Source organism: Oryctolagus cuniculus, chromosome 17, assembly GCF_051225735.1.
Source record: "Oryctolagus cuniculus isolate XC-2025 breed Fujian yellow rabbit chromosome 17, ASM5122573v1, whole genome shotgun sequence".
In the NCBI taxonomy this organism is placed as follows: Eukaryota; Metazoa; Chordata; class Mammalia; order Lagomorpha; family Leporidae; genus Oryctolagus; species Oryctolagus cuniculus.
In genome coordinates, this window is record NC_142883.1 from 48,873,764 (window position 1) to 48,887,500 (window position 13,737).

A 13,737-nucleotide genomic window follows, 5' to 3' on the forward strand; every position below is an offset into this window, starting at 1 on the left:
GCAATAACTCGAGTAGTGGGTCCCTGCTGCACCCATGGGAGACCTGGATTGAGCTCCCAGAGCCTTGCTGCAGCCTTGGCCCAGCCCTGGCCAATTGCTGGTATTTAGGGAGTGAACCAGGGGATGGCAGCACTCTCTCCCCGCCCCCCTTTCTAATACATAAATATTAAAAAAAAAAAAAAGGAGAAAGAAAGAAAGAGAAAAAAAGAAAAAGAAAGAAAGAGAGAAAAAAAGAAAAAAAGAGAGAAGAAAGAAAAAAGAAAGAAAGAGAGAAAGAAAGAAAAGAAAGAACGGGTGACCAGAGGTTCCTAGGCATATGGAGTACACACATACACACACACACACACTGTGCAGAGCCAGTTATCTATGCCAGCCCAATGCCTGGCACAAAGTTCACACCTGACCTGGCATACTCCTGTATATGCATTTATTTGATGGATGACAAGACAGATGGGGTGGAAGCCAGTGGCACAGCTGGGGGCAGGACTGGGGTCACCATAAACGGAAAATGACTGAAAAACTCTTGCCACATGGCTTTGGAAAGCGGTTCTGGGCTTGATCCGAACCACAACAGAGCGGATGCTTAGGGGACTTTGGTACAGCACACGGAAGGGTGAAGTCGCTCTTGGGGAAAATCGGATTCTGCCAGAGCTGGGATGGGGCCAGCCTCCGCCACCTTCTCAGGCTGGTGAATGACATCCCTTCCCCCAGAACACCCTGGCCAGGTCGGCGACGCGGAGCACGACACAGAGAGGAAGGCCTTTGGCGTCTGGCATCACGGGAGGGGCTCTGTTCTCCAGCGTGGTTTATGGGCCCCATTTGCTGGCCCTGACAGTAACGCAAAGCTGAAGCAAGCCAGGGCCTCGAGGCATCCGAGTAGAAATTAACCACCCCTGCTGTCTAGTCCATCAGCAGAAAAAGTGGGAAGCCAGATCACTTCCTGCTGGGGGAGTCCCTGAGGCAGCTCTCCTGGGGCAGTCGGTGAGCGGGCTGGGGGCCCGCGCCAAGGGCGCCCGCCCCCGTGGATTCCTCACTTCTCTGCCGCGGCCACAGAGTCCTTGAAGAGCTCGGCGTCCCCCGGCTTCAGGGAGCCCACAAAGGGCCTCAGGTGGACGTCCTCGGGAGGGGCGGGGTGCCGGTCTCGGGTACTGGCATCCCTTAAAAGGGGAACCAAGGCGAAGTTCTTCCAGTTTCTCCCTGAAACTGAAGAGGGAGATGTCACTGGGGCCCTGGACGCTGCCACACAGCACTCCCGGCCGGCCTCCTCCGTCTCAGCTCAGGGAGGCTCAGGCACGCCACACTCCCTGCTCCCCTCTGGGAGCTCCTTCAACTCGCCTCCTCCACCCCACCCTTGCTTGAGACGCCGTGAGAACCCAGCGCGTCCCTGTCCCCACCTCTGGTTCCCTCCTGCCTGCATGGGAGAGGGAGGGGTCTCCACAGGTCAGCTCGCGGGTGCCGAGCCCAAGGATCCCAGGACACAGCAGATTGAGAACAGTGCCCAGGAACAAACACCCTGGGGACACTGGGCCTCAAATGGGGACCCCAAGTGTGGCCTGGAATCCCCGGAAGCTGCCAAGAAGGCCCAGGCATCACCCCCATAGCCGCCTCCAGCCCTCTGGCCACCTCAGTGGAATGCCAGCCAGATGAATGCTACGTGCGCTCTCTTCTGTTTGCACAGCCAAGCCCTCTGGTTGGCTGCCTTGGGTCTGATCCCCCTGGAAGCCAACCTAAGCTCACACCTCCCAGCCTTAGCCCATGATCCAAACCACTCAGCTCTGGAATGAGATGCCCCATCATAACTGAACCGACAACTAAAAAGTCAATATTTTTAAAGGAAGGTAACAGAAACCAGAGTTATCTATAGTACATTGTCCACTACACCCAATATACCATCTAAAAACATTAAGGCCCGGTGTTGTGGTGCGGCGAGCTAAGCTGCCACCTCCAACACCAGCATCCCATATCAGAGCGTTGGTTTGAGTCCCAGCTGCTCCACTTCTCATCCAGCTCCCTACTAATGTGCCCGGGAAAGCAGGGGAAGATGCCTGGGTCCCTGCCACCCATATGAGAGACCCCAATGGAGTTCCAGGCTCCTGTCTTCTGTCTGGCCCAGCCCCGGCCACCACGGCTATTTGGGGAGTAAACCAGTGGATAGAAGATCTCTCTATATATATCACTCTCGCTTTCCTTCCCTCCCTCTCTCTCTATGTAATTCTGACTTTCAAATAAATAAATAAATCTTTTTCAAAAAAGCCTATATAAAACAAATCCATAGTGATCCAGTCAAGCCACCACTTAGGACAATGGCATCTCATTTCCGAGTGCCAGTTCGAGTCCTAGCTGCTCCGTTTCCAAGCCAGCTCCTTGCTCATGAGCCTGGAAAGGCAACAGAAGATGGCTCAGTGCTTGGGTCCCTGCCGCCACATGGGAGACCCAGATGGAGTTCCAGGTTTCTGGCTTCAGCGTGGCACAGCCCCCAGCTGTTTCACCCATTTGAGGAGTGAGCCAGGGGATGGAAGATTGAACGATGTCTCTGTTCTCTCCCTCTCTCTCCCCCCCTCTCTCTTGCTCTTGCTCTCCCTCTCTCTCTCTCTCTGCCACTCTTTAATATAAATAAATAAATCTGAATAAGGAAACAAGATCAATAGTCACCCAGGATGGGATGGGATGGGTGAAACATGAGGGCACTTTCTGGCCACAGAAATGTTCTATATTTCTAGTGGGGTGGTTGCCTGAGTGAGCACTTTGGTAAAACTTATAAAACTCTACATTTAAAATGTGTGAGAGGGGGCCAGCGCTATGGCACAGCGGGTTAATGCCCTGCCCTGAAGCGCCAGCATCCCATATGGGCGCCAGTTCTAGTCCCGGCTGCTCCACTTTCAATCCAGCTCTCTGCTGTGGCCTGGGAAACCAGTACAAGATGGCCCAAGTCCTTGGGCCCCTGCACCCAAGTGGGAGACCTGGAAGAAGCCCCTGGCTCCTGGCTTCGAATCAGCGCAGCTCCTGCTGTTGCGGCCATCTGGGGAGTGAACCATCGGATGGAAGACCTCTCTCTCTCTCTCTCTCTGTCTCTCCTCTCTCTGTGTAACTCTGACTCCCAAGTAAAAAATAAATAAATCTTTTAAAAAAAAATGTGAGAGGCAGGCATTTGGCACAGCCATTAAGATGCTTCTTGAGACGCCCACGTCTCACGTTGGAGAACCTGAGTTTGGATCCTGGTTCTGCTTCCATTACTGCACACCCTTAGAGACAGCGGTGATGGTTCAAGTATGTGGGTGCCTGCTTCTCACATGGGAGATCAGACTGAGTTCCTGACTCCTGGTTTTGGCCTGACCACTCCTGGTTATTGTAGGTATTTGGGGAGTGAAGTGGGTGGAGGATCTATTTCTCTCTTTTTCTGCCTTCCAAGTAAAAAGAAAATAAATAAATACTTTTTAAAAAGTTAATGTGAGAACCTTTTAAAAAAACAACAAATAAATGGATTTTCATGTAAATTCTGTCTCAGTAAGGTTGATTTTTTAAGTTTATGAAATATTAAAATGAACTTCTCTATGAAACAATATCAAATAAGAAAGACACAGAATTATTCTATCAGGAAAATTGGTCTGAAAAATTATAACCTTTCCCCTACCTGCCAAAAAATTATCTTTCTTTTTTTAAACATTTATTTATTGGGGCTGGTGCCGTGGCTCACTTGGTTAATCCTTCACCTGCGGCGCCGGCATTCCATATGGGTGCCGGGTTCTAGTTCCGGCTGCTCCTCTTCCAGTCCAGCTCTCTGCTGTGGCCCGGGAGGGCAATGGAGGATGGCCCACCCAAGTGCCTGGGCCCTGCACCTGCATGGGAGACCAGGAGAAGCACCTGGCTCCTGGCTTTGGAGCCATGGCGGCCATTTGGGGAGTGAACCAACAGAAGGAAGATCTTTCTCTCTGTCTCTCTCTCTCTCACTGTCTATAACTCTGTCAAATAAATAAAAAAAAAATTTATTTATCTATTTGAGAGGTGGAGTGACAGAGAGGGAGAGGCAGAGAGGGAAAGATCCTACATCTGCTGGCTCACGCCCCAGATGACTACAGCAGCCAGGAACCAGAGCTCCATCTGGTCTCCCACCTGAGTGGCTGGAGCCCAGGTACTTGGGCCATCATCCACTGCCTTCCCAGGTGCATTCATAGGGAGCTGGATCTGAAGTAGAGCAGCTGGAACTTGAACTAGCACCACAATGCCAGCTCCCCCCCCCCCACACACACACAAACTATCAACACGGATTCATTTTTTTTTATTTTATTTATTTACTTGAAAGGCAGAGTTACAGAGAGGCAGAGGTAGAGAGAGCAAGAGAGGTCTTCCATCCAATGGTGCACTCCCCAGATGGCCACAACGGCCAGAGATGGGCCAATCTGAAAGCAGGAGCCAGGAGTTTCCTCCAAGTCTCCCACACAGTGCACAGGCTCAAGCACTTGGGCCATCTTCTACTGCTTTCTCAGGCCATAGCAGAGAGCTGGGTTGAAAGTGGGGCAGCTGGGACTCGAACCAGTGCCCATATGGGATACCAGCACTTCAGGAGGTGGCTTTACCTGCTATACCACAGTGTTGGCCCCTGATTCATTCTTTATTCATTCTAAGAATTGACTTGAGTGACATCAGCACAATGGTAAAGCAAGAGCTTCAAACCCCCAAGTCCTCACAGACATAAAAAAATAAAAGAAGAAAAAGAGAGGGGCCAGCTCTGTGGCACAGCCAGTAAAGTCGCCACCTGCAGTGCCAGCATCCCATATGGGCAATGATCCCAGCTGCTCCACTTCTGATCCAGCTCCCTGCTAAAGGCCTGGGAAAAGCAGTGGAGGACGGCCCAAGTTCATGGGAGACTCAGATGACGCTCCTGGCTCGGCTCTGGCCGTTGCAGCCATTTAGGGAGTGAACCAGCAGCTGGAAGGTAACTCTTTCTTTCCTTCCCTCCTATAATTCTGCCTTTCAAATAAATAATTGGATCTGAAAGAAAGGAAGAAAGAGAGAGAGAGAGACAGAGACAGAGAGAGAGAGAGAAAGAAAGAAAGAAAGAAAGAAAGAAAGGAAGGGAGAGAAAGAAAGAAAGCGAACAAGCAAAAACTTTAGCACCAATATTGTCACAACTCTAGTTAACAGTCCAAGGTTCAGAGCAAGTAAAGAAACACCAAAATCAAGCAAAAAAGCAATTTTAAAATCATAGAATGCTAAAACTATAAATTTTTAGATAAAATTATAGGAAAAAAATCTTCACAACATTGAATTTGGCAATTTCTTGGATATGACACCCAAAAAATAGACAATGAAAGAAAAAGAGAAGTTGGACTTCATCAAAAAAAATTTTTAGATTTATTTTATTTTATTTGAAAGTCACAGTTACACAGAGAGAGGAGAGGCAGAGAGAGAGAGGTCTTCCATCTGATGGTTCACTCCCCAATTTGGCTGCAATGGCCGGAGCTGCGCCGATCTGAAGCCAGAAGCCAGGAGCTTCTTCCAGGTCTCCCACGCGGGTGCAAGGGCCCAAGGACTTGGGCCATCTTGTACTGCTTTCCCGGGCCATAGCAGAGAGCTGGATTGGGGCCGCACTGTGGCATAGCTGGTAAAGCTACCACCTATGGTGCTGGCATCCCATATGGGTGCTGGTTTGAAACCAGGCTGCTCCACTTCAGCTCCAGCTCCCTGCTAATGTGCCTGGGAAAGCAGCAGAGGATGATTCAAATGCTCGAGCCCCTGTACCTGGAGGAAGCTCCAGGCTCTTGGCTTTAGGCTGGCCCAGCTCCAGCTGTTGCGGCCATTTAAGGAGTGAATCAGCAGATGGAAGATCTCTCTCTCTCTGATAACTCTGCCTTTCAGATAAATAAATAATTTTTAAAAATTTAAAACTTTTATGCATCAAAGGATACTACCAAGAGAACGCAAAGATTAGAATAAAATATTTGTAAATTACATATCTGATGAATGCTTGATATCCAGAATACACAAAGAAAACCAAAACTCAACTAATAAAAAAATCTTTTAAACAGGATAGGACTTGAACAGGCATTTCTCCAAAGAAGATTTATAAGTGGAAGTTAAGCACATCATTAGTCACCAGGGAAATGCAAATCAGAACCAGAATGAGATGCCACTCACCTCTACTAGGATGGCAGTAATTAAAAAAAAAAAATAGAAGAAACAAAGAAGGGAAGAAAAGGAAGAAAGGGAGGGAGGGAGGGGGACGAGAAGGAAGAAATAAGAAATATCGTGAGGATGTCGAAAAAATCAGAACCTCAAGTGTTGCTGACAGGAATACAAAACAAGGCAGCTGCTCTGGAAAACAGTTTGGCATTTCCTCAAAAAGCGAGGCATAGAATTACCACGTGATCCAGCAGGTGCCCACGCGCCTCCTCTCCCCTGCCCTCCCCTGCACTTGCCCCAGTGCTCACGTGCACCTGCACACGTTTGCACAGCCTCACACAGCTGTCAGCACACAAGGGGCTTCAGAAACAGGGCAGCCCACACGAGCTGGCCACCCCTGGGGCTGGATGTGGGCTCAGCAGCTTCCTCTGGGGCGCTGGGCAGTATCTGGGCCCTGGGTGCTTGTAGAGCTGACTTGCATGGGCACCCCGAGTGGGCACTGCGTGGGTAAGAGGTCCTGGGGCTGAGTGTGTGGGGATAGCTGACGTCTGGGGCTGCTGCAGCACCAGGTCCTGGGGGGTTGAGGAAGACCTGCAAGGAGTGGGCGACCCTCACGGTTCCACCTGCCCAACACCAGGCCCCCAGACGACGAGGCCTCTCTGAGCCACAGCACCCGCCCCTCACGCCTCACCTCTGCCCGACCTCAGGGAGAAGCTCAGGGTGCGCTTGACGCCCTCACAGTTGCCCGGGTCCTCGTTGATGATGCCCACGTTGGTGTTCCAGGTGGTCCAGTTCACCTCGTCCACCCTGTGGGGCGAGGGAACAGGCTGAGCGCGTGGCCCCAGTGGCCAGTCCCAAGAGCCCGCAGATCAGGATGGAGGTGCAGCTGGGGGTGGGAGAGCAGGCAGATGGCCCTACTTTTGGGCGCCACCTCTAAGGGTGTGTTTTCTCGGGCACCAGAGGCCCAGGAATTTTAAATTTTTTGAATTTAAAATTTTTTTAAAAAAAATTAAAACTTTTAAATTTTAAATTCAAAAAATTTAAAAGTTTTTAAATCTCTCACATTGTCCAGAATTGAATGTCTGGATCCCATCCGCTGAAGTCTAAGGCACCTGTGTCCACAGCTAGAGGCAGCAGTCCTTAGACCTACCGCTGCCCTTGGGGGAGCTCCTTACGCTCATGACCGACCCCAGGAGGCCCGAGGCAGCCTGTGCACCCACGCCTGGCTCCCGCAGCGCTGACTCCTGCTGGGCCATTACCTGAAGCACCACCTGCAGTCGTCCTTGCCGTCGGGGGTGTAGCCCACCTGCAGCAGCTTGCCGGAGCGGAAGGCCTTCCTCATGCACTTCAGGAAGCCCTTCTCTGTGTCCAGGATGGTGATAGCTCTCTGCAGGAAGACCCACAGGGCAGGGGCTCATCCTGCAGCCTCCCAGCCCCCAACACCTGCGAGCTGGACCTTCCACTGCCCGGTAGGTGCCCATTGCTCTGCAGGAGCCCAGCCCGTCCGGCCCCAGATCTGCCCGCGCACAGCCCATGCCTGTCAGGTCTGTGCAGCTCAGTCCCATGAGTGATTTGGGATGGCGGACCCCTCCCGGAGAAGTTCACAAGGGGCCAACGTAGAGTTGCGGGCAAGAGGAAGGCCTTGGACTAGTCACAACAGGCGAGGTACAGATTCAACCCAAGGGTCCGCTGTCAGATATCTGGATAAAGACAGTGTGCTGTGTGGACACGATGGAATATTGTCCACTTACAGGAAACAATGAAATCCTGTCATTTGCAGCAAAATGGCTACAACTGGAGGACATAAGGTTAAGTGAAATAAGCCAGGCATGGAAAGACCAGCACCCCATGTTTACCCTCAAATGTGGGAGCTCAAAAAACACCTCCCCGATCTGAACACGGATTAGAATGGTGATTCCTGGGGGCTGGGAGGGCTTGGAGGTCGATGGAGGGAGTTAGGATAATGGGTACCAAGTCAGAGTTAGATGGAAGGAGTTCCTGGTACTACACAGCGTAGCTGGGTGGCTGTGGTTCACAACAGCCTTTTAGATATTTTATAAGCAAACAGAAAGAAAAAAAAAGTGCTCCAAGGCTCCAATCATGAAGTAAAGACAAAGAAGAGGGCCTGGCGCTGTGGCCCCCCATCTCTTATACGGAGCAGCTGACACCACCCCTGCCCCTGCCTCTGCCCCCAGCCCCTGGCCCCTGCCCCCGGTCCCTGCCCCCGGCCTCTTCCCCCGGCCCCTGCCTCTGCCCCCTGGCCTCTGCCCCTGGCCCCTGCCTCTGCCCCCTGGCCCCTGCCCCAGCCCCCGACCCCTGACCCCTGGCCTCTGCCCCCTGCCCCTGCCCCCTACCCCCTGCCCCTGCCCCCTGCCCCGCCCCCGCCCCTGCCTCTGCCCCCTGGCCCCTGCCCCTGCCCCTGACCCCTGGCCTCTGCCCCCTGCCCCTGCCCCCTACCTCCTGCCCCGGCCCCCTGCCCCCACCCCTGCCCCGGGCCCACCTGCAGCTTCCAGATGCTCTTGCTCTCCTGTGCGATCTTGTTGACCGTCTCGCCCATGAGCGCGATGAGCATGTTGAGCAGGAGGATGTAGGTGAGAATCACGTAGGCCAGCAGCAGGATGATGAAGACGGCTTTGAAGTCGTAGTTCTCGGTGAACTCCAGGTCGCCCATGCCAATGGTGAACTTGAACAGCTCCAGGCATGTGGAGTACAGGCTGTTGTAGGAGCTATCGGACGACCGACAGCCAAACCCCCGCCACCTGTGCGACGTGGACTCGGCAGACGTCGAGCTGTTCTTCCCGTCCTCAATCAGAGTCACCACCGCTAGGGGTCATGGGGAGGGGGTGCAGCTGGAGGGAAGCCAAGACCCCAGGCCCCCTGGCTGCTCCCTCCCGCCCAGGATCAGTCTGCAGCAGGGGTACGTCTCAGCCATATGCAACCTTTGTGTGAACTGTGTTTAAAATCACCCATTCTTCAAGACTGTCAGAAATTATCATAAGACACTGCTTTGTTACAGTAAGAACTTCGTCCTCAAAATTTACTTGGAAAAATATTAAGCTAAATACACAAATCTACACGTACAGTGTGAACACAGCTTCCTCTGTGCAGTGCACAACCTTCTTCACCTTACACGTGAGCCCTGGCTCCAGACCACCCTAATCAGTCACAGCTGGTCTGCCTGCTCCCAAACCACAGGTGCTGAGCAGATGGAAGCGGAGCGAGCGCCCACTTCCTGCATTCTGCGCTCTTCTGTGGGAGTGTGACCCAGAGCCCGAGAACATCTGTAGCAGCTGTGCACCATGGTCACTACACATCGGGATCTGCTGCCCTCCTGGCCAACCCTTTCCTGTGGCTACTGACACACAGGGCCATCAGATCCTGGTGCCGGAGCCCACAGCTGCCTGTCCCTCCCAGACATGGATTCCAAAGCAAAGTGCAGACAGGGAACAGGGGAGCATGGCCCATGTGCACCATGTAAATGCAGGACCCTGGTGGGGAGCAAAGCGGGGCCACCTGCTCAAGAAACGATGCGGAGCTGTCAAAGGGTTTCAGGAGTCGGGGCCGGCGCCGCGGCGCAGTGGGTTAACACCCTGGCCTGAAGCACCAGCATCCCATATGGGTGCCGGTTCTAGTCCCGGCTGCTCCTCTTCCAATCCAGCTCTCTGCTATAGCCTGGGAAAGCAGTAGAAAATGGCCCAAGTCCTTGGGCCCCTGCATCCATGTGGGAGACCTGGAAGAAGCTCCTGGCTCCTGGCTTCAGATCGGCACAGCTCTGGCTGTTGCAGCCATCTGAGGGGTGAACCATCGGATGGAAGACTTCTCTCTCTCTCTCTCTCTCTCTCTCTCTCTCTGCCTCTCCTCTCTCTATGTCACTCTGATCAAATAAATAAATAAATCTTAAAAAAAAAAAAAAAGGGCACAGGGGTCCACTTGAAGGGTCTCCCGGTGACCCAAGCTCTGACAATTTGAGCAGCAGGGCAAATGATGGTAGTAAGGATTATAATCTATTTAATAAAGAGAGAGCCTGGAGGCCATCTTGATGTGAATAAACCAATACAGGTAGGGGAAGGGAAAGCTCGTCCTCGTAACAGAAGACCAGCTAACAACTCTAGAAGGAGGGATGGAGTTAGAATGTCACCGTCTGACAGCCATCAGAGTGTGAAGTGACTCAGGTAAGAATCATCAATGGATACGAAAACTCTTGAGTCAGAGTGAGAAAGGGATAGAGACAGAGTCTCACAGCATCTCCTCCCAAGCTACTTATCAACTACAAGGGACAGAGAGAAGCTTTACAGTGGCAAAAATCTCCCAGACCCACCAAAACCAAGTAAGGCAGGTGAGCGTGGCCAGAAGCAGGACAAACAGGCATCATGTGGCTCCCGATACAACGCACTGCAGAAGACACACAGGGCTTCCTTGGTCTTCCGGCTCAAAGCGCGTGCCTGGATCCACTCAGGAAGAAACACCAGACACACCCAGACCGAGAGAGACTGGACCAAACACCTGACATCACTCAGAGAAAATGATGCTTACAAAAGGCAAGGAAAGCCGGAGGAACTGCTCCAGAATAAAGGAAACTAAAGAGGCACAACAATGCAATGGAATGCACGGTCCCAGGTTTTCATTTCTGTAAGAGACACTGTTAGGACAACTGGTGAAATTCTAATAAGGGCTGCAGACTACAGAACACTGTAGATCAGTGCTCCTTTCCTGATTTTGGTGGTTATACAGTGTTTATGGAAGACACTGGTCTTGTTTTTATGAAATGCATACTAAAATATTTAGTGATTGGCCGGCACCACGGCTCATTAGGCTAATCCTCCACCTGCGGCACCGGCACCCCGGGTTCTAGTCCTGGTTGGGACACTGGTTCTGTCCCGGTTGCTCCTCTTCCAGTCCAGCTCTCTGCTGTGGCCCGGGAAGGCAGTGGAGGATGGTCCAAGTGCTTGGGCCCTGCACCCACATGGGAGACCAGAAGGAAGCACCTGGCTTCTGGCTTTGGATCGGTGCAGCACGCCAGCCGTAGCGGCCATTTCAGGGGTGAACCAACAGAAGGAAGAACTTTCTCTCTGTTTCTCTCTCTCACTGTCTAACTCTGCCTGTCAAAAAAAAATAAAATAAAATAAAAAATAAAATAAAATAAAATATTTAGTGATAAAGGGCTGGTCATGTCTGCAACTTACTCTTAGATGTTAAGTCTGGGATACATGTGTGTGTGTGTGTGTGTGTGTGTGTGTAGGAGGCGAGAAAGTGGTTTTTAAAAGTGGTAAAATGTGAGGCCGGCGCCGCGGCTCACTAGGCTAATCCTCCGCCTAGCGGCGCCGGCACACCGGGTTCTAGTCCCGGTCGGGGCGCCGGATTCTGTCCCGGTTGCCCCTCTTCCAGGCCAGCTCTCTGCTGTGGCCCGGGAGTGCAGTGGAGGATGGCCCAGGCGCTTGGGCCCTGCACCCCATGGGAGACCAGGAAAAGCACCTGGTTCCTGGCTCCTGCCATCGGATCAGCGCGGTGCGCCGGCCACATCGCGCTGGCCGCGGCGGCCATTGGAGGGTGAACCAACGGCAAAGGAAGACCTTTCTCTCTGTCTCTCTCTCTCTCACTGTCCACTCTGCCTGTCAAAAAAAAAAAAAAAGTGGTAAAATGTGGGGAATCTGGGTAAAGAGCACAGAGAAGTCACTTATACTAAGCCTGCAGCCCTCTCGTAAGTCTAAGATTAAGTCAAAATTAAAAACTGAAAAAACTAAGCCAACAGCTACACTGCAGGCAAGCCACCCTTCCTACCTCCGAAACAACTGGAAACAGTTTATAAATCTCATTTCCAAGTTTTTGGGCTCTTTCCGGTGGTCCGTGTACTCTGCCGCCTGCAGACTCGCACCTGTGCGCCCCTCCTGACTCCTCCTCCTGCAGCCCCCTGCAGGGTCCTCAGACAGCAGAGGGCAGCAGGAACCCTGCCTTCCCACCAGCCCCCACCAAGCCCAGTACCTGTGGAAAAGCCGAACAAGAACACCAGGTAGACAAACATGAAACGACACAGGTCCCTCAGGATCATCTGCGGGAGAGAGCGGGCTCATCAGAGCCACGTCCAGGCCCAGGGGAGCCAAGGGCAGAGCCTGGCCTCCATCAGCCTGGGGGTTTCTCTCAAGTCCAGGCAGAATCAGGGCATACACAAGAGGGTTTGGGGGTTTTGCTTGCAGCTCACTGGTCATGCGGAATCCTCCACATCTCTCCTTGCTCGGGGGGGGGGGGAAGGCCTGGGATGCAGAGGGGTCAGATTTCAGGGGGGAGCCCCCCACACCTGGGTCAAGGGTGGGTTGCCTGATTCTTGGGGTTACGAACTAAAGCAGCCCCTCCGCAGACAGCACAGACACGACAGAGTGTGTGGACAGCGGCACCCACCTTCTCGATCATGACGGCGTAGATGCCCATCTGCTGGAACCCACGGGTGTAGTAGAGCATGTTGATCCAGCCCAAGGCCAGGGAGAACACCATGGTCGCCACATACTCCTTGCAGTGGCTGAAGTACAGCACCACCGTCGCCAGCATGAACAGGGCCTGCACGAAGCTGAGGGTGGGGGGGCTGGGAATTCTGCCTGTGGGACACTGGGAGGCCTGACAGCCCCACAGTGAAAGGTTCCCAGCTGCTGGGGTCTGTCCTCCAAGGCCTACGCTGCAGTCATCTGAGGAGCCGGGGTTGGGCTGTCCTGCTTCCCACTGTAGCCCATGCGTTTCCACTGAGAGCAAGATGGCCCTCCACGGGCACAAACTGGCTGGGGTTGCAAGCCCTTACTCCGTTTTATGCATAAAGCACAGATCTAAATATAGTGCAGATGCTCCTTGACTGACAATGAGGTTACATCCTGACAAGCCCATCAGAAGTTGGAAATGTCATAATTCAAAAATGCATTTACTATCCCAAAACTACGGAAGCCACTAGCTCAGCGCGTTGCGCACGGTCAAGTCTCAGCCGTGTGCCCTTCCCAACTAGGTGTTGACCAGGAGCTGCGCTCACGGCTGTTGTCCAGATTCTCAAGAGAGGGTCACGCTTCCCCTCACCAGCCCAAGAAAGTATCAAAATGCAAAACTCAAAGTACAGCATTTACTGGCTATGCCTTGCCTTCTCAACATCACAAGGTCAAAAACTCGTCAAGTCATAAAAGCCTAAGTCACGGACCATCTGTTCCTAAACAGATGCACAGTAAGCTCGTATCTGAGGGTTTCACAGGACAGGCATACGGAAAGAAATGTCTGAAAAGGCAATCAAGAAAAGGCATGCAGAAACACTGAGTTAGCCTGAAAACCCTCCTGCCTAGTCCCTGGGAACAAGTCTCACTGAAGAATAGGTAACCTAGGAGCTCTAGGCCTGGAGGTGGTGGAGGGGAGAGAACAGGCCAAACTCTCCCGGAAAGCCACAGGTGAGGTCTGCTGGCCACACCCTCAAACTAGGAGCAACCCAGGGAAGTGTCCCTAAGCGCCTTAGCCCAGTGTGGGGTACCCAAGTAGGAGCCCTGGATGGGCTGGGGGACTGCCCAACGGTCCCTTTATGGCCTCCTCCAGCCAGTCCCCCGGCTGCACTGATTCTGCCAACTGCACTGACCGCCTTCCCTCCTGTCTGGGTGAGAC

General features: G+C 52.7%; 1 protein-coding gene across 1 annotated transcript in view; it reads right to left on the reverse strand.

Annotated features, from left to right (window-relative positions):
* Positions 1-412: 412 nt before the first annotated feature.
* The window catches only part of TRPV1 (transient receptor potential cation channel subfamily V member 1), a gene marked incomplete at its 5' end in the record, with an annotated part of 25,607 nt that continues 12,282 nt past the window's right edge, over positions 413-13,737 (reverse strand). The window contains 6 exon segments of the mRNA NM_001082166.1: positions 413-1,203; positions 6,812-6,927; positions 7,380-7,507; positions 8,621-8,943; positions 12,100-12,166; positions 12,514-12,679. Coding sequence (NP_001075635.1) covers positions 1,031-1,203; positions 6,812-6,927; positions 7,380-7,507; positions 8,621-8,943; positions 12,100-12,166; positions 12,514-12,679 — 973 coding nt within the window. The 3' untranslated portion in view covers positions 413-1,030.